The sequence below is a fragment of the Pipistrellus kuhlii genome, unplaced genomic scaffold (genome assembly GCF_014108245.1).
Source record: "Pipistrellus kuhlii isolate mPipKuh1 unplaced genomic scaffold, mPipKuh1.p scaffold_m20_p_15, whole genome shotgun sequence".
Taxonomy (NCBI): domain Eukaryota; kingdom Metazoa; phylum Chordata; class Mammalia; order Chiroptera; family Vespertilionidae; genus Pipistrellus; species Pipistrellus kuhlii.
Genome location: NW_023425460.1, coordinates 40,092,985 through 40,113,889, shown reverse-complemented (window position 1 = coordinate 40,113,889; position 20,905 = coordinate 40,092,985). Strand labels below are relative to the sequence as shown.

At 36.2% G+C, this 20,905-nt stretch overlaps 1 protein-coding gene across 2 annotated transcripts in view; it reads right to left on the bottom strand.

Moving 5' to 3' along the window:
- NHLRC2 (NHL repeat containing 2) overlaps positions 1-20,677 on the bottom strand; it is a 39,858-nt gene extending 19,181 nt beyond the window's left edge. Inside the window, exons 1-5 of one of the 2 annotated variants that reach the window (XM_045582126.1) lie at positions 20,292-20,677; positions 16,395-16,547; positions 12,404-12,859; positions 8,483-8,604; positions 3,832-3,961 (exon numbers count right to left, since the gene is read on the bottom strand). In XM_045582126.1, the coding sequence (XP_045438082.1) occupies positions 3,832-3,961; positions 8,483-8,604; positions 12,404-12,859; positions 16,395-16,547; positions 20,292-20,469 (1,039 nt within the window). In that variant the 5' untranslated portion in view covers positions 20,470-20,677. The remainder of the gene's footprint in view (positions 1-3,831; positions 3,962-8,482; positions 8,605-12,403; positions 12,860-16,394; positions 16,548-20,291) is intronic. The other variant, XM_036439107.2, reaches the window with a different exon arrangement.
- Positions 20,678-20,905: the final 228 nt, after the last annotated feature.

Sequence of the window (20,905 nt, the reverse complement as noted above, 5' to 3'; positions counted from 1 at the left end):
GATAATTTCACTCTCAAATTCCTAACTATAGTAGCATTTCTGAAACATTTTATAAGATTAAAATATTTTTAAAACTCAAGTATTTACAAGAACAATTTTTGTCAGCCACAATCCCCTTCAATTTTTGTTTAATTCAAAATTTGTTTAACTAGCTGTGCAATTATATAATTTAAATTTATATGAACCAATTCAATTTGAATGCTAAAAGCAAGTAGTGTCTATAAAAATAAAGTTGGATATTTTGGAAATACTCAATAAAGAAATGTAGCACTAGCCCATTTGGCTCAGTAGATAGTGTCAGCCTGCGGACTAAAGGGTCCCAGGTTTGATTCTGGACAGGTCACATGCCTGGGTTGTGGGTTTGATCCCCAGTAGGGGACATGCAGGAGGTAGTTGATCAATGATTCTCTCTCATCATTGATGTTTCTATCTATCCCTATCCCTTGCTCTCTAAAAATCAATTAAAAAAAAAAAGAAAAAGAAATGTAGCTAAGTCAAATTGTTCTTCAATTAGGGGTAGTTCTACATAAAAAATAGGCTAAAAATTATACATTTATAGTTCTTAAATTAAATAAAGCATTTTCAGTTTTATGATTCTGGTTTAATAGATTTCCCCAATAACAGTTTAATTATCACAGCCAATCACTTCAATAAGGGATTCTACTGTATTTATTTAATTAAATTAATTCTACTTTTATTATACAAAGGTAATTTACAAAGAAATAAACCCTACTAAGATAAATGCATTTAAAATCAGTAAGAAAATTGAACCAATAGGTACATAAGGTAGGAAAGAGAGACGCAAGTAACACTATTATTAAAAATTGGATGTCACGTTTCCATTACCGTTTGCTAACGATAAATCTGAGTTTCTCAACAATGCAAACACAATCAATTATTAATTTAAAATTTCTAGGAGCTTAAAAACATACTTGATATCTAGGAAAAAGTATAGCTATCTATAATACTGAGGTCAGAAAAAATTTTCTCTAGTTGATAAACATATACGTTATTTATAAGGTAAACATTGAAACCACCAGCAATTCCTACAGTAAAAACAGGAACACATCTTATAGGATTGTGTTTTGATGAAATACATATATAAAACGGATATACAAATATGTAAATATAAATGAATGTGATTTTATGTTGACATGTTTTTTTTAATGAATGACATGTTGTTAAAAGTAGTTTAGTAAAAACAAATGTAAGAACAAATATTCTATGATCTAATTTCCCATAGTCTGACAATACATTAATCCAGGATTAGATTATAGAGTAATTTAAATTAGTGGCTCTTAAAATGTTTTTGAGTAACATGTACCATTTTGAAACTCTAATGAGAATCTGACCAATTCCCCCAAATCTTAAAAAGAATTTCTGGGAAGTTTAAGTACCTTACAAAACCTAACAATGAATACCTTGAGTGTATGACTCCAGGTTAAAAGCTCTCAAGCTAGAGTAGTCATTGTGATTATAGGTCCTTCAGACAGTGCTTGGAAACCTTTTTCTCTTGGCCAGGAATTTGGAAGGTGTTGAACTAAAGTGTATTCAAGAATACGCCTCTTGCCAAGTACCTGAGTGAAGCTATTTTAAGCTGTAAGTTAAATGAAGAACCACATGCTTATAATAACCTGTTGAGCTAAGTAAGGTGGGACTCACTTCCTTTACTGAAAACTGAGCTTAGTAATGACACAAGCCGCAGATAGCATGTCACTCTCACTGGAAGCTGAGAGAGTACTTGTCAACAGAGCCAAGATTTTCCTTGGAAAGCATTTTGGGTGCATTCTTAATAAGACAAACAAACAGAAATTCCGTCAGATACAAGTATTGCTACCCCAGCTGTTTTTTTCATTTCCATTTGCCTGAAAGATATTTTTCCATGCCTTCACTTTCAGTCTGTGTGAGTTCCTTGTTCTTAGATGGGTCTCTTATAAAGAACATATATATAGGTCATGTTTTTTTATCCATTCAGCCAATCTTTTGATTGGAGCATTCAGTCCGTTTACGTTTAAAGTTATTATTGATAGGTACTTGTTCGTAGCCATTTTTATTTTTTGTACCTGGGTTCCTTCTTTCCTTTTTATTTATTCTTTTTATATCAGTCCCTTTAGCATTTCTTGCATTGCTGGCTTGGTAGTGATAAATTCCCTTAGCCTTTTTTTTTTGTCCGTGAAACTCCTTACTTCCCCTTCAATTCTGAATGATAGCCTTGTTGGATAGAGTATTCTTGGATTTAGTCCCTTGCTTTGCATCACTTTGTAAATTTTACTTATATCTGACAAAATAGACCTCAAAGTGAAGGCCATAACAAGAGATAAGGAAAGTCACTTCATAATACTAAAGGGATCGATACAGCAAGAGGATATAACCCTGATAAACAAATACATACCCAATGCAGGAGCACCCAAATACATAAATAAATAAATAAATAAAAAACCTCCTGGAAGATATCAAGAGATGGACAACAATACAATCATAGTAGGGGACTGTAATACACTACTGACATCACTGGATAAGTCCTCTAGACAAAAAAGCAGCAAAGAAACCGTTATCCTAAATCACTCACTAGATCACATGGACTTAATTGACATCTTTAAAACATTTAACCCCAAAGCCATGGAATATATGTTCTTCTCAAGTGCACATGGAATATTTTCAAGAATAGACCACATATTGGGTCACAAGCAGTCTCTCCAAATTCAAAAAGACTGAAATCACATCATGCATCTTCTCAGACCACAATGGTATAATATTAGAAATAAACAGCAATAAAAACAATTTAAAAAATTCAAATGCTTGAAAGCTGAATAGCATGCTATTAAACAAATATCAAAGAAGAAATTAAAACATCCTGATAACGAATGACAATAAAAACACAACAATCCAAAATCTATGGGACACAATGAAAGCAGTCCTGAGAAGAAAGTTTATAGCTTTACAAGCTTACCTAAAAAAAGTAGTAAATCATCTAATTCTACAATTTAAAGAATTAAAAGAGAGCAACAGGAAAAGCCCAGAGGGACCACCTCCACCCCCCGAGTGCTCGAATTTCATGCACCAGGCTTCTAGTTCACTCTATAAATATCACTATATTAAGTACACCTAAACCATTTAGTCTCAAATTACATTTTCAGTGTATTCTATTAACTTACTTTATTCATTACTCTGGTTGTTTATATGTAGATAACCATCCCTGTATCACTGAGGGCCAATGAGAAATAGGAGGACTTATGCTCCTGGGTCATCTTATAGTCTATTAATGTAGGTAACAAAGATTATAAAGATAATGCCAATCTTATTCATTATCAATACCTTCATAATACAGTAGGGCAAAGTGGTTTTTTTTTAATTGCTCAAAAGAAGCTATCATGGTTCAATACAAATTTTAATAATCTAAAAAAAGCAACTGTCATTTTTTAGTTTCTTTTTCAACCTAGAAAAAAAGGACACTGTTAAATGGCATAGTTCATGAATAATCTTTTGAAGTTCTGAACTATTATCCTAACTGAAGAATATTCAGAGTTACATTAATTGGAAGCTGCAGCTAAACGGAGATTCTTTAACATTAATTCAGAATAATATATATATATATACTATCTTGTATATAAAACATAATGTGTAATGTTACATATTACATATAATAATATACTCCATCTTATATACATTACTGCTGGCTTTGCTTTTAGACAACAAATCTCAAACCACAGGCATAAAAGTATAAAATCACTAGCAATAGAATTAATCCAAATGAATGTCCCCAGCATATTTTTAAAATCTTACATTTATGAAACAATGCTTACTTATATTAAGTATTAAAAGTTTACATACCTGATGATCCCAAAATTACATCCCATGGGGAACTAATGGGCTGTTGCTCTCCGTTAGCTCCACCTTCTTTATCTGTACCTTGAATCCCAATGCCAGCTACGGTGCTCACCATCTCAGCTTCCAGGTCAATCTACAGAAATGAATATGATTTATGCAATGCATGTTACCTTTTATTTTCTTCTGTACATGCTGATTTTCAATAAAAACATATATAAGGTATTTTAAAAAAATACTTTCTTTAAAAACAAAAAAAGTATAAATCCCCAGGAATTAGGGGGAAAGAAGGATGAATAAATGGAACACAGGATTTTTAGGGCAGTGAAACTATTCTGTCTGATGGTACAGTGGTCAATGGATACATGTCATGGTGCATTTGTCCAAACCTACAAAATGTGCCAATCAAGAGTGAACCCTAACATAAACGATGGTCTCTGCATGATAATGATGTACAGGTTCAATAAGTGTAACAAATAGTATCACATTGGTGTGGAATGACATGACGAGGGAGTGTTGCAAGAATGAGGGGAAAGAAACTGTGGTTTATGTTCAATTTTGCTATGAATCTAAAACTGCTCTAAAAAATTAAGTGTATTATCTTTAAAATTTTTTTTAAAGCTTAAGAAAGGTTTAATCAGGCATAGGGTGCTCTTGTTATTCAAAAGCACAAAACTCAGTCCTTTTCATTTCCTCACCTGACCATGACCCCACTTCCCTCTTGCCCCCCTCATCTCATCATGCCTCTACCAGAAATGGTGTTGATCTTCTCTTAACTATAAATTATTTTAAAAGAAAGTAAAGTTTTAAAGCAAAATCTAAAAAAATCACATTTCTTAAAATTAAATGTATTGATATTTCAATTGTGCTTGGCTACTAAATGACACATATATAGCTTAATATGTGCCAGCTGCTGACCCAGGTGTCATCCATCCATTTATCCTCATTATCATTATTGCACAGATCATTATGTAACTTTCTCAAGATCCTAAAGCTAGTGGGATTTGAATACAGGCAGTGCTAGCTCTACTACATTATGTTGCCTCTACTGTATAAAATGGAAAACTAATGCATTCTACTGGGGGGGAAAAGCTATGGTTTCATCTCCTGAGACCCTTCCACCAACACTTTACAATGAACATTTTCAAACCAGAAAAAAGTTAAAAGAATCTTGCAACAAAGATCCATACACACGCCACTTATTATCACCATTTCACTTACTTGCATTATTACATATTTTACCCAGCTATCAATCTACCCACCAACAATGTATGGGAGTTCCAACCACTCTACATTCTTGCCAATATACAATGTTGTCAGTCTTTTAAATTTATAGTGGATATAAAATGGATAAAAAGTGATCAACGTCCTGAGTTGAAAAGGAAATGTAAATGATAAGGTCATTCTTATACCTTTTTTGAAAAAATGTCTGATCAACCTTTGACCCATTTTTATTGGATTATCTTTTCATTTTTCAGTTGTAGGAACCGTTATATATTTCATGGATACTAATCCCTTCATAAATATGTTTTGTAAATTTTTAAGGCTATTTTTTTGACAGCCTGTAGCTTGTCTTTTTTTTTTTTAATAGTAAATTTTAATGAGCAAAAATTTTAACTTTTGATAAAAGGAGCAGCGAGCTGAGCAGTAAGGAGCAGCAAGCAGGTGGGTGGTAAAGAGCAAGGGGTCCCGAACTGCAAGAAGGTACAGGCCAGGCTGAGGAATCCTCCCCCACAGTGCATGACTTTCATGCACTAGGCATCTAGTTATTTATATAAGAAACAAACGTTTTTGCAGAAATTGATATGCTGATTCTAAAATTCATAGGAAATTGAACAGCCAAAACAATGTTGAAAAAGAAGACTGTGAGAAGATCTGTATTTAACTGATTTCAAAATTTATTAAAAGTTACAGCAATCAAAACAGTGTGGTGTAGATTAATGGAATAGATCTGGATGTCCAGAAACAAAACTATGCATGTATGAATAATTACATGATTCAACAATTTGAGTACTTAAATATTGATCCAAGAAAAATAAAAATGTATGTCTACACCAAACTTACACATGAATTATTTACCCATAATAGGAAAAAATTGATAATACCCTGAATGTCAACCAACTGATAAATTGACAGACATAATGTGGAATATCCATACAAAGGAATAATAATCTACAGATGAACCCCAAAAACATTACATGGAATGAAAGAAGCCAGGCACAAAGATCATATATTGTATGACTCTATTTATATGAAATGTTCAGGAGACTTTCTATCTCTATAAAGATTAGTGCTGTGGGTGGGAGTGGGAATTAATTGTAAAAGGCATGACATTCTTACTGAGAGAATGAACATATTCTAAAATTAATTTATGGTTATGGCTACACAACTTTACAGCTCCTTCCCCTGGCCGGCACCAACCCAAATCGGGACCCCCCCCCCCCATCCCCGACTGGGGATGGGGCCAGCTGGCCAACCTCCCACAATCCCTCCCTCAAGCTGGTCTGGCTCTGGTCATCCCCAATTGGGGTGGGCTAGCACTAGGCCTCTAGTTCTATATAATAAAGAGGTGATATGCAAATTGACCCTCACACCCTCACAAGATGGCTGCCTACGACCATGCTGGCATGGGGTTAGTGAGGGATGACCAAATAACTGAACATTAAGGCTGCACCGGATGACCAGGTCAGCAGAGGCCGTTGGGGGCGACCAGGCCAGCAGAGGGGAGCAGTTGGGGGCTACTGGGCCAGCACAGGGGCAGTGAGAGGCGGGAGGTAAGGGGAGAACAGTTGGGGATGACCAGGCTGGCAAGGGGGGCAGTAATGGCTGACTAGGCCAGCAGGGGGCAGGCAGTTAAGAGTGACCAGGCCGGCAGAATTTTGTGCACTGAGCCTCTAGTATTATAATAAAGTTATTAAAAAACAAGCACACAAAACAATACATGTTTTCCAAGGTCAGATACAAATAAAAATATATGAGTTGAACATAAAAATAACTGCCTGCAGGTGTGTTTATGCAGAGGAAATGGGAGTGGGGATAAAGAAGAATTTATAAATTAATAAATAATATTCTGAACAAGAGATAGGTCTGCATTGAAAAATGTGAGACCAATTCTCTGTTAATGAGGTTTAAACAAAAGTAAAATACAATAAACATTTTTTAAAAGAAAGGAAGAAATAATTCACTTTACGTCCTATTTTTTGCAGACACTAAACTAAGCCATGTAGTACAAAAATAACTTTGGGTAACCTAAATGTGATCATGCTAGATAAAAAGTATTTGAAATACAGTCAATACTTCAAAACCTATGGGTTCTAAAGTAAGAGATGTAATGGACAATTAAAAAAGGACAAGTACTCACTCAATATTGTAGGGTAAATATTTTACTACTTTAATACCCTGTTAGATATCTATGATATGATAAATTCAAGAAGCACACAACCCTAAAAGATATTGCTAAGGACTATAAGGACTTAATAACAATAGAAAAGCACTTTTTCCCCCAAAGTATATACATAAAATCATTAGTTAGTCCTATGAAAAGTTCTGCCTAAAAAGTAATCCTGATCAAGTAAGTTTAGAAATACACATTACATTAGCACAGTGGTAGGCAAACTCATTAGTCAACAGATCAACAGTACAACTATTGAAATTTCTTTTGAGAGCCAAATTTTTTAAACTTAAACTTCTTTTAACACCACTTCTTCAAAATAGACTCGCCCAAGCCGTGATATTATGTGGAAGAGCCACACTCAAGGGGCCAAAGAGCCGCATGTGGCTCGAGAGCCACAGTTTGCCGATCATGGCATTAGCATATTAAAGTCTCTAAAAAGACAGTCTCCAAGATTTGAAAAAAAAAAAATTAAATCTGCTTTATTTTATAAATCCATAAAATTCTTTTTTCATGGAACACCTTTTCATAGTAAGAGAAATATACACTTTAAAAAATGCCACATTAAATAGATGTTCTTTGCTCAGAAATTCATTCAAAAAATATCGATTGAATGCCTGCTGTGGCTAGGCCCTGTTTCAGGTGCTTAGGATTTCAGAGATAAGGAAACCAAATTTCATGACCTCATGGAGATTTTCATTATAATGAATATTATATGTCCTACACAAGTTTTTTTTTTTCTTCTATTGTATGTATAATAGGTGATAATATTGTAAAATAAATGGGCATAGATATCGATAGACAAAGAAACAGCAAGAAAATCAAGAAAGTATGTGAAAGAGTATGTTTAGGCATGATGGATTAAACTTAGATTTCAAAAAAAAGCAGCAACTTAAAGACCACTGATTTATAGCCAAAAATCTTTCAGAAAACTTAACTTTTAAAAGGACAAAACTCCACTTTGTCTATAGTGGTTAGGAAAATCTCTCAAAATGAGGAGCTGTTGGGTGATTAGGCATGAGACTTGAAACGAAGGGCAAAAGAGGGGGACTTGACTGAGGGTTTATCCTCTGAGACAACTATAGGCTGACATCCAGAAAAACAAGATACCTAAGAATAAAACTAAAGCCAGCACCTCTTAAAATAGCTGACTATGAATGATTTGAGGTATTTAAGCATCGCCTTCTCACTCTAAATATTTAACGAAGCAAGTAAATATCTGTTTTTCTGACTGGAAGTATAAAACTATTTAAAATGGAAAATTACCTTTCTTATAAGATGGTTTTCAGTATCTGCCACATATATGATATTGTTCATTATGGCTACACCCTGTGGTGAATTAAAAGTTGACTCTGAAAATATTCCATCTTTTCTTCCAGGATTGGGTCCTAAAAGACAAGATAGCCATAAGACAAAGTTTTTCCATTTAGCAAAACCTTCAAAAGAAAATCTGTATTTAAAGACTGGATTTTAATATAAATAATATGATGTTTCTATCTGAAGATTAAAATGTTTCCTATGCTGAAACCGGTTTGGCTCAGTGGATAGAGCGTCGGTCTGTGCAATGAAAGGTCCCAGGTTCTACTCTGGTCAAGGGCATGTATCTTGGTTGCAGGCACATCCCTGGTGGGAGGTGTACAGGAGGCAGCTGGTCCATGTTTCTTTCTCATCAATGTTTCTAGCTCTCTATCCCTCTCCCTTTCTCTCTGTAAAGAATAATAATAATAATAATAATAATAAAAAATACTAAATAAATGTTTACTAATATATCTATTTTTCTCAAGAGTAACAAGTGTTATTAATGACAGGGTGTACTGGATAATGGTTACTAGTGTACTTAACTACAGTAACATATATCAGAAGAAAATACTTTTAAAAGCATCTTAAGTACCTGTTATCTACATTAGAAAGAACTAAATATAATTTTAATTTTTAAGCATCTAGATGAGTGATATTGAACAATTTGGAAAGATATGCTTATTGATAACACTATTGACTGGTGAACAAAATAGGTTTGAATTGCATGTGTCCACTTATATGAGGATTTTTTCCTTTATTTTAAATTTAAAGATCTACTTGGCTTTACTGAATGATTCATGAGTCAGGCAGAATTCCATCTAATAAATAGGAAGAAGTTCTCGATGTGGTTTCTTTTTCACCCAATAAAAATACTGTAAATGTATTCTCCCTATGATTTTCTTAGTAGCATTTCTTTAGCTTACTTTTTCTGTAAGAAAACATATATATTGTAACACATATCCTATATAATAAAGAGGTAATATGTAAATTGTCCATCACTCCAATACACAAGATGCCCACCCCATGTGGTCAAAGATGGCTGTCCCCATGTTGACACAAGATGGCTGGTAGAGGAGGGCAGTTGGGTCAACCAGGCCAGCAGGGAACGGTAGTTAGGGGTGACCAGGCCGGCAGAGGAGGGCAGTTAGGGGCAATCGGGCCAGCAGGGGAGGAGTTAGGCATCAACCAGGCTGGCAGGGGAGTGGTTAGGAGTGATCAGGATAGCAGGAATAAGCAGTTAAGGGAAATCAGGCAGGCAGGCAGGTGAGCAGCTGGGAGCCAGCAGTCCTGGATTGTGAGAGGGATATAAACTTCCCATTTAGACCCAATCCCTCGAGGGGGTCCCAGATTGGAGAGGATGCAGACTGGGCTGAGGAACCCCCCCCCCTCACATGAATTTCATGCACCAGGCCTCTAATATAATACAATGTTAATTGACTGTTTATGTGATCAGTAAAGATTCTGGTCAATAATAGGCTATTAGTAGTTTAGGCTATTAATAGTTAAGTTTTTTGGAAGTCAAAAGTTGCATGTGAATTTTCAGTTGCACAAGGGTATGGCATCCCTAAACCCCAAATTATTGAACGATCAATTGTACAATGAAAATCATGAACCCTTTCCTTATGGAAAAATACACATACCCATAAAATGTCACAAATAATTTCAAGAGATTCCTAGATCCTCAAGTCCATTAAAGAATTTCTTAAGAGTCCATGAACCCTAGGTTAAGAATCCTTCATTTACTATTTCACTTTGCCACAAAGTTCTATACCTTATAGATACTGAAAAATAAGGAGAGTGATTCTGGTCTAGTGACCTACTTCTCAGTTTTTGTAACACATGTGGAGTTTTAAGAGTGGAGAGTAACCAAAATATAATTGTTATTTCTTTGACCAGAGGACAAGCCATTCAAGTCAGCATTTCCAAACTATGCTTTGCAAAACTCCACTGTCCATAAGACAGGTGAACAGAAACATAAACTCAAGAGCCTAACAGACTTGATTTAAATTCCAGCTCTATCTCTCTCAAGCTGATGACTATTCTTTGTGCCTCAGTTTGTCTTCTGTATAATGGAACTAATAATATACCCAATTCACAGCACTGTAAGAATTAAATAAATTAATACGGGTAAAGTACTTAGAATAATGCCAGGAGTTTCCTGGCCAGCGTGGCTCAGTGGTTGAATGTCGACCTATGAACCAGGAGGTCATGGTTTAATTCTGGTCAGGGCATATGTCCAGTGAGGGGTGTACAGGAGGCAGCCAACTAATGATTCTCTCTTATTGATATTGATGTTTCTATCCCTCCTTCTCCCTTCCTCTCTGAAATAAAAATATATTTAAAAAAATAAAAAATGCCAGAAGTGTATTACTATTATACTAATATTATTATTACTATTATTGACAGTTTACTTTTATTATTATTAATAGTACTATTATTATTGGTGGTGAGAGTTCCCTGCAGAGGAAAAAAGGAAGCAAATTGTGGTCACTTCAAATTAAAAAATACTGTGTACTATAAAGTTTCTTAGATATTCATGAGTTACATTAGCAGAGTAAAAAGATATGAGAAGTACAGTAAAACCACCATCAACAAAAAAATCTGTTAAACCACGTCTAACTAGTTTTTCCTGGTGTAGTAAAACACAATTTTTTTTTTAAATTCCAGAATAACTATTAATTTATTACAAGATAACAGTATCCCTGAAAACATATTTGGGAAAGCTGGCATACTGCTAGTTTTCTCTATTTAACAACAACAATAATAATTTATCTATACTATTTTGAAAGTTATAGAATCTATTATAAACTCTTAATCATTTAAATTCAACCTGCTACAGCACTTTGAGTAACAATTCTCATAACTGCATGCTATAAACCAAAATACTGTTACTAAAACAAAATAAACAACATGAAATACACACATATTCTAACAAAAACAACAAATAAGAAACAAAAAAATTCAAGAGCTAAACGAGTAATATCTTGGCATAAGAAGATTAGCATCAGGGTTTAGGAACATGATTAGTTTATTTGCTCTAGGAGTGCAAGTATCTCTATTTTATGCAGTATGTGTTACTTCAAGCAGGACTGCAGAGATGAATTACTTTTCTCTTTTGATTAGTATGTTGTTAATAATAAATTATTTTTAAACTAATCTAAAATTTAATTTTTAAATAAATTTTCAGTCCACAGGTCGATGCTCTATCCACTGAGCAAAACCGGTTTCAGCTAGATTATTTATTTTATTATCTAAGTCTCAGGTTCCTAGGGAATTGTCTTGGTCTTAAAAAAAAAGAAGAAAAAAAGAAAAAGATATGGAGGGAAAAAAAAGATAAGACTATATTTTGATGGAAAAGTGAAATATTTCCATTTAAAATATCCCAAATCCAAAATGTATGCAGAGTATATATTCATCATTGTTTTATTATAATGTTGATAGTATGCCACAGGCACTTAACGTTTATGTCAATTAGCCTATGGTAAAATTTGTTTTGTTATATATATGTTTTTTCATTTGAAGTTGCAGAACCTATTGATGATGTTAAGTGAGGATTTATTGTAATACTTTCATAAGATACAATAAGAGCATGGTATTTTTCTTGAAAAAATAACATATACAAATATTCTTTAATAATTACTAGCTTAAAGATTTCCTCCTTTTGATTTGAATGGGGTTTTGTAGGTTTTTGAGTTTTTCTTTTTTGTTTTTTTTGTTTTTTTAGGGAGAAGAGATTACTTCAGTACCATACATTAAATAACAAATTTCATAAAGTTAAGATCAATGTATAGTGCTATAACTAGCTCTTACTTATAAATTTCAATATATTTCCTTGAACTTTTTTTCACTAAAAATACATTACGTATCATAATTAGAAACAAACTTTACCTCCAATGCTGTACTGAATTTGTCCATTCTTCCAGACGACCAAAATTCTATGATGTCCAGTGTCTGCTATTACCAATCTTTTAGATAGATGGTCTACTGTTACTTTGCCAGGAAATAGCAATGGTGAAGGTGGCAAAGAATCTTTATAGAGTTTTATTCCAATTTTATTAGCTCGGATCTGTCCCCTGTCTTTGTAATACTTTAAAGCTATTGAAGTATACAAAAACAACTTCTCTCTGTGTCCCTCTCCGATCAGCGAAAACAACATGTTTCCACGGGGTCCAAGTATGACCACAGTTGGCCAGCAGGAAACTTCCAGTTCTTGCCAAAGGCTGGCATCTGCATCGTTAACCACAGGGTGGGTGATGTCATATCGAAGAACAGCACTCTTAATGTTATCCAGGACTTTCTCATTTGGAAACTTAGCCGAGTGAACACCAACAATCAGAAGACCATCTAAATGAAAGAAGTTAAATATTATGAAATATTAAAGCCTGAGTAGCGTTGGCTCATTAGTAAATATAAATAGTCCAAAGGAAAAAATAAATAAAAAAGGCAGAACTAAATTAGTGTATTTGCCTGCATTTAAACACAGGTCTAAAAAATTAACATTCAAGGTTTCTTTTATTTCTAGAACATTTTCTTGGATTCTAACTTTAGATGATTAGTTCCAGTCAGTTGTTTTGACTTTATTCTTCAGAGTCTCCAAGTAGTCTTATGTTGGACCTCTTCTGCTGTCTTCCAATTTAATCATTTAACTCTTGTTACTTTTCTTTCACTCATTTTTATTCCCTAAGTTTTACCCCATGCTTTACTTCAATGTCCCTTACTCCATTTTTACATGAATTTATTGTCTCTTTGGCATAATTTAGTATTCATTTCTAATATAATTCTGACCTTTTCCTTCTATTTTTTTTCTGAGTTCAATCAGGACATTTCTTCCTTTTTACCTTTTTTCTTTTACTTTTTGGTTCATTCATTTCTGTTTAGGTTTTGAATTTTGATTCAGGTTGCTTTTTCATTATTCCTAAAATCTGTTTGAAAATATGTAATTCAATTGAAAAATTGTTACAGTTTTTGCCAATATTGAGAGAATTTTTTTAAGTGAGAATTTACATCTGTATTTCAACTGAGTCATATTTTCAACTTTTTACAGTTTTATATGGATAATGATGTTTTTAATATTCATTTCCTGTTGTGGACAGGGCTCTCAGTTTGAGAGCGCCCTCTTCTGACAGTTAATCATACAGAACAAAAATGGAAGAACTTAGCCACAAGTGTCTTTTCCCTTTGCTGAATTCTGTGAATCCTCCTAAACCTGGTGGTGGTTTTAGGAATCCTGACACAAAATGAAATTAAATACTGACTCATTAAAAAGTTTAGTTTTACTATAAAATAAAAAATGCATTTTCTAGTTTTTAATAAAGTTTAAAACAGAAAAATAGTATATACTACATGATGAAAATTCCAGCATTTATTCAGTTGTATTGTGGCATTTAGGTTTTTAGAAATCTAATTTAATGATATATTAACATATATCAAGTAATCACATTTTAAAATATACCAAGTTTTCCTAATTGTTTTCTTACAAAACAAGAATATTTTTCCTTAGATAAAAGCCATTCTGCTAAATTTGAGTATTATATAACATACCATTAATGTATGCAGCACGAAAAGAAAAAGTAAAGTTTAGAAACTCTCAAGTAGAAAAGGAAAGAAACCACCAAGGCACCTTAGAGTAATATAAATGTGAACTGAGCTGTAAGAATTAATAACACCCTTGGGGTATAACTATATTCTTAAACAATGTTGAAGACCAGACCACTCACTACTATTAAGTACTGTATCTTTTTACTCTAGACTTTGGAATTATGATTTCTCATGTGCTACTGTAAATGTGATATTGATCACCATTACGAACCTAACTTTAAAAGCTGTTTTCAGAGGAAGGAGACTGGATAATAAATTGGACCTCTTTCACAGTGTTTTGAATTAATAAGCACTCCCTCACAAAGCTAAGCAATTGTGGCTTACTGATACAATGAACTGAATATTCCATGGAATTTAAAATAGGTGGCTGAATGTCGCTTTTAAGAACTATAAGCATTGCTGCAAGTATGTTCAGAAACGTATCAGATAGTGAGACAACACAGCCGCAAGAAAGCCAATGAAGTTAGCAACAGTTCACTAAACTTTGATGTAATTTCTGGTCATGTCTGCTTTTGTGACTATGAATTGAAAAAATATCTTCTAAAATTAAAAAATTAATTTTTTTTCATATGTAGCATATTACTGAAATAAAGTTTCTATGAAATTATAATGTTGAGATTATTTGAAAAGTATTTTACTTTTCAGAAATGGATTTATATGTAAAAATAAGATGTTAATTACAGTATGCTATAAAAAGGTTTTCAATAAAGTGATAAATTACAAGGATCCATTCTAAGAATGTGTTCCAGATATAAGGTTAACCACGAAAGTTAACCAAGTACAGTCTTTTAGGGGTAATCTTTAAGTGTGGAAAAGGTTAACTGGGATTCTTAACCCAGTCTGCCTCCCTAAAACTCAGATGTCGTTAGGATGTGATCATTCTATTAAACAACCTTTACTGTCTCTGTCTCCAATGGGAGGAAAAGCCTAACCATTAAAAATGTTATACAAAGCCCTTTGGTACATGATCCAAATCCAACCTACCTTCCTCTCCTTCTCTTTTCCCAGGAGCCCTACAATCCTGCCAAACCAAGCTATTTACCATTTCCCAGAAACCCACACTTCCATGCTTTCCTGCTTATTTCCTGTTGCTTCCTCCTTCTGTCCCATTCTCATTTTCAGCTGCATTGCTGCTCTTTTCCCCAGTTCCATCTAAATTGTCTCCTTCTCTGAGAAATATTTCCCAATGCTTGTAGGCAAAGTTAGTCCTTTCCTCGGGTTCCACAATGCTTTTCATTCAACTCTGATACACTGATACATATTTCCCCAGCAGTTAGCAGAGTACCTTACATATAGCACGTGTTCAATAAATGTATTTATTTACAGTGGCTTGAAGAAGACACAGCATTCAAAACCTAGGAGATGAGATACTCACAGTTCTTAAATCAATATAGATGAATTTCTGAAAACATGATCTAGCTACTGGGACTTTTGAGTTCTTAATAAATCTCGTTGTTTGGCAACTTCAAGATATAACCTATTACAATTTAAAAGCAACTGGAGCTTCATTGGCACTGAAGATTTTATCTTTCATTCCTGTTTTTTAAGTTCCAAGAAGTCCTTCACCTTGCACAGGTATACTCTCTTCCCATCTTTACTCACAAGATTGACTCTCCTTTTTATCCAAGAGAACTTTAATTTCAACTAATTAAATGAAACCTTTAATTTCATTTATCCTAAAGGCTCTCTTTTAAGAAAAAGTAAACAGGAAAAAAATTATCTGAAAAAAATCTAAACTTCTAAAGTAAATATTAAGATTAATATCTTACATCTTCACAATTTGCAATACCATAAAAGAGGATTTCCTAGTGTGTTTTGGAAGATATTTTTCATAAAGCAGGTCAAAGGAAGAGCATTTATTATTCTGTATTCTACTGTTGTTTATGTCCATGTCATTCAAAATGAAAGGAAGAATAATCACATTTCCTATTAAGAACTTTAAACCTTTATGTCACAGTTCTTGAGAAGAGTATAAAATCAGAGTCACATTTAATTTTTTATAGAACAAATTCAGGTAAATCTAGATATAAAATTAACTTATAAAAATACTTGATCCTGAGAAAAGTATTTTATGTCCTATTTTTAGAGAAAAATCTAAATGCTGCTTCCAGTACCACTAAATTTAACTCTTCTGAAGAGGTACACGGAGTCCTTAATTCATAGATTAGAAATTACTTTTAGAATTACTGCAGTCCTGCCAAACATTCATTCGCCTATGAGGAAATGAGTCAGCTCCTCTCCCAGTGTCTGTGTCACTAGGAACCAAGGAAAGGGCAGTTACCTCTGTCCGAGTAGGTGTGCTCTAAGGCGTGGAGATCAGGCAGCAGGTGAATGCAGTTGATGCAGCAGTAGGTGAAGAAATCCAGGATGACCACTTTTCCACCCAGGTCCTTGTAAACAGAAAGAGGCCCCTCCGTGTTCAGCCATTCTAACCCTGAAATTGAAACGAAATAAGTTATCATGACTAAAAGGACAATGTATCTAAAACTTCCACTAAAATATGAACTACTCATTTCTTAGGAGAAGATGGGTGTGAGGAGAAGACAAGGGAAACAAAATGGGACAGAGGGTGTAAAGGGGCAGTCCTGCATATACAGCAAGAAAAAGCCACCAAATTCTTTCAGAAACAGCATAGCAGTCTGTGTAAGAAAAAAAAAAAAGTAAAATCAACACATTTAGGTAAAAAACAAGAGGAAATATCAAATAATATTAAGAGGACCTAAGTACACAATAAGGTACTGAAAATGAGTCAACCTTAAAAAAATAGCAAGAATGACTAAATATCAAAATGGAGCAAAGTGTTCCAATCAAAGGTTAAACATACAAAATGCCTAAACCAACTTCACAAAAGAGAAGAAATGCGTGATTTGAAGGAGACCATACACGAAAAATATTTTAAATGCAAAGAAAAATACACCGTCACAGATTTCATGTAAACAACATTAGTTCCCTTCCCTCCAAAGAAAACCTCATTAATCTGCACTTTTGCAACTCAGCATTTATAATTCCTGCCCATCATTTATAACTTTAGCTATGCACTACGAAGATAGATTTTGTTAACCTAACATTAAAAGGACTGCACTTTGCCCTGGCCAGTGTGGCTCAGTTGTTTCGCGCATCCTCCCGTGCCCTGAAGGTTGTGAGTTGGATTCCTGATCAGGGCATATAACTAGATTATTGCGGGTTCACAACTGATTAATATTTCTCTCTCTACCTTCCTTTCTTTTGAAAAATCAACAATGAGAAAAAGTAGAGCATCTTCTTTTAACCAACTTAAGACAGAGATAATGAGTTTGTTGCTTATAAGTAAACTCGAGGCCCAATGCACGTGCTGCTGTGGCGGCCACCTCTGCTGGGCCCCTGCCTGCTGCGGTTTTGTCCAGATGGAAGGATGTCTGGAAGGACATCTGGTCTAATTAGCATATTATGCTTTTATTATTATACATGAATGCAGCTACTAAATCTATTAATTATACTTTTAAAGTGCAATTGACATACAATACTTAATTATACCTTAAAACAGGCATTTGGAAATATTTTATAGAAACAGAAAGCCAGAGTTGGGTGGAGTCAGTGCACAATAAGATCTAGTGACTAATAACAGTAATTGGAGTTACTCAATTACAACAAAATTCTAAAAACAAACCAACAAAAAAATCAAGAGACAGTAGGGGGGTGAGGGCATGTGCTGGGAAGTGGGAGCAGCCAATGAGGGAAAAGGAGACATATGTACTATGTACTTTAAACAATAAAGAATTTAAATTTAAAAAAACTGCTCATCAAATTACCACTTCGGCCAATTAATCCAACTTAATATTAAGATTTTAGGGTGAATGCTTCATTATCCATTTTAATGAAATGTTAATTACATGTCAGATCAAGTTATTATATACAATTTTGAGTTAATTAATGTATCTTTTATATCCAAGTTGCAAAATATTTTTTTTTCTGTAAACAGTCAAGAGTGACTTACATTGAGGGCAGAGAAAGTATTATTACACGTCAGTTATTATGCTAAGGGCCTCTCAGACTTAATATTATCATACATTTTATAAAAACAATAATGACAATAAATATAATTTTAAGAGCTTCTAACATTTACTGAACTCTCCTATGAACTAAGAACGTTAGCTATATTATTGATACCTCCAGTCTACATAATAAACAGGAAAGGTATAAATACTCATTCTATTTTGCAAGTGCGACATAGGCTTGGAGAAGTCAAGTAACTTGCTCAACGTCTGCCGCTAACAAATGGAATAACTGGGATTTAGTCGCAGGTCTGTCTGACCATCCATTATATCACACCAGTTCCCATACACATGTGTTTCTTTATGAACAAAATCATACTATTTTTGAGACTCAGTTATGTTTATGACTTCTTGGTATCAGTTTACTGATAAAGAAACCAAGAAAAAGTCATCGCTAGCATCCTGTCCTCAGTAATTAGGTCCAGGAGAAAATCTGACTGTCAAATACAAAGCTTGAATATTTTGTTACGTTACTTACCAGTCAGAGGTCAAATCTGATGGTAATAAAATACACTCGTTATAAATACAATTTATAACTGTACTACATAACTAACTTCTCACAAAGTTTTTAAAAAAATATATTTATTGATTTCAGAGAGGAAGGGAGAGGGATAGAGATAGAAACATCAATGATGAGAGAGAATCATTGATTGGCTGCCTCTTGCACGCCCTCCACTGGGGATTGAGCCCACAACCCTGGCATGTGCCCTGGCCGAAATCGAACCCGGGACCCTTCAGTCCGAAGACTGACGCTCTATCCACTGAGCCAAACCGTCTAGGTCCTCAGTTTTTTTTAAAAATATGCATATATATATATATATATATATATATATATATATGCATGTATATATATATATATATATATATATATATAGTCTTTCAAAGTTTATTTGATGGGATAAGCACTCATGTTCCCAATTTTTTGGTAAGAATTCCGCAGTATTTCAAATCTGGTATAGGATTAATAACAGAAAATTTTAAAAAAGCACTTTTTCAAGGTGGTAACAAAAGGCCTGGAAAGACACCCCAGGCTGCTGCGGGAGGTAAGGTTCCGATGCACCTCCCTGGAGATACTGAACCTGCCCCATCCACCCCATTAACTATACATGTGGTTTCAGTGTCCTGCCAGGAGCCATGCCAACACCACTGGGCAAAAACAATGACAGTGCGGACCAGAGAGGGGAAAGCAGGGTTTCACTTATCCCAGCAAGACGTGCCTCGCAAACAGCACTGCCTGCAGGTCCAGCTCCCTCGTGCTGCAAACAGTCCCAGCACCCGCCCGCCCAGGAGTGGACCTTGGAGACGGGCCACCCCTGATTCCGATTGTTACAATGATAAGTTTCCAGGCTCGGAAGGGCGACGTGCAAGCCGCGGAGCTAAGAACCCAGCAGATCCGGGGTCTTGATCATCAGTCCCTGGCAGGGAGTGCCAGCTGTGAGGCCCTGGGCAAATTAGCTTGGCTTTCCCGTGCCTCAGTTTCCCCGACTGTAGAACAGGACTCGTGAGAGCACTTCCACGGGTGGTAGGGGAAGGCATAAGGAAGATAATGAAGAAGATACCCCCGAAGGGTTCGGAACTGCGTATCACATGAGAGAATGATAAAACGCTACCCTGTTTCCCCGAATATAAGACAGTGTCTTATATTAATTTTTTCTCTCCCAAAGTGGCGCTAGGTCTTATTTTCAGGGGATGTCTTATCTTCCCATGCGCTAGGTCTTATTTCCGGAGGATGTCTTGATTTCGGGGAAAGAAGGTAGCTAGGTTGGTGCAGAAAACGACGATGAAGATGCTGGGCAACCAGGCGGAAAGGGCAGGGGGGCATGGGGCATTTTGATCACTGTCCACCGGGGCCACTGATCACTGAGGGCAGGTCCAGTTGAAGTCCATCCAGTTGGTAAACCTAAGGTCCGAACGGGGCTCAGATACAGGACGGACAGGCAGGCCCCGCCCTGCAGACACCCAGCGGGGGCCGCGGCCTCGGGGCACCTGGGCGAGGCAGCGGCCGCGAACCTCGGCCCCAACGGCGGGCCGGGCGCCCGGCACCACCCGCCGGGCACCACCCGCCTCCGCGGAGGGCGCGCCCGAGGAAGGGGAGGTCCCGGGGAGGTTCCGGAGGGGTCCCCACCCCCGAAGCCACAGCCCCTCACCTCCCGGAAACTCGGGCACGGACAGGTCCTGCTCCCAGCTGTCCACCTTCTGCAGATACTGGTAGACCAGGCTGTCCTTCTCCTCCTGGGTGACGGCGTCGAGCAGGGCGTACTCCAGCGAGGTCTGAGCCGGGAGCAGGCCCGCCAGGCTGCGGCCCCGGGCGCCGGGCGCCGCCATGTTCCCTCCGGACGGTCCTGGGGCAGCCGCCGCGCCGCGGGCCCCGCGCGGGCCGTGCTCCTCCGGGGGCGGCGAGGCGGCGCTTCCCGGCCTGCGGTTTCAACACGGCACATTCACCTCGCGCTCCCCGAGCCCCAGCCCACATTTAAGGGCACTTTTCCCCGTTGTAAACATGCGTGCGGACGCTCAGGTCCCCCCCAAAACGCCGCCAATTCCTGGCGCGCAATTAAACTACCGCCTCGGCCGCCCCGCCCCTTCGATCGAGCGCCCCGGCCCTGCGCAGCCGCCGAGGCTGGGCGTTCGGAACGCCAGATTCGACAGGGAAAGACCGCGGGGAGCGTTCTAGAAGCTGGAAGAGAACCATTCCCCGACACACATTTTATTAGGGCAGAAAATAACATTCAGTGAATCCGCAGGGCTATACGAAGGCACATAT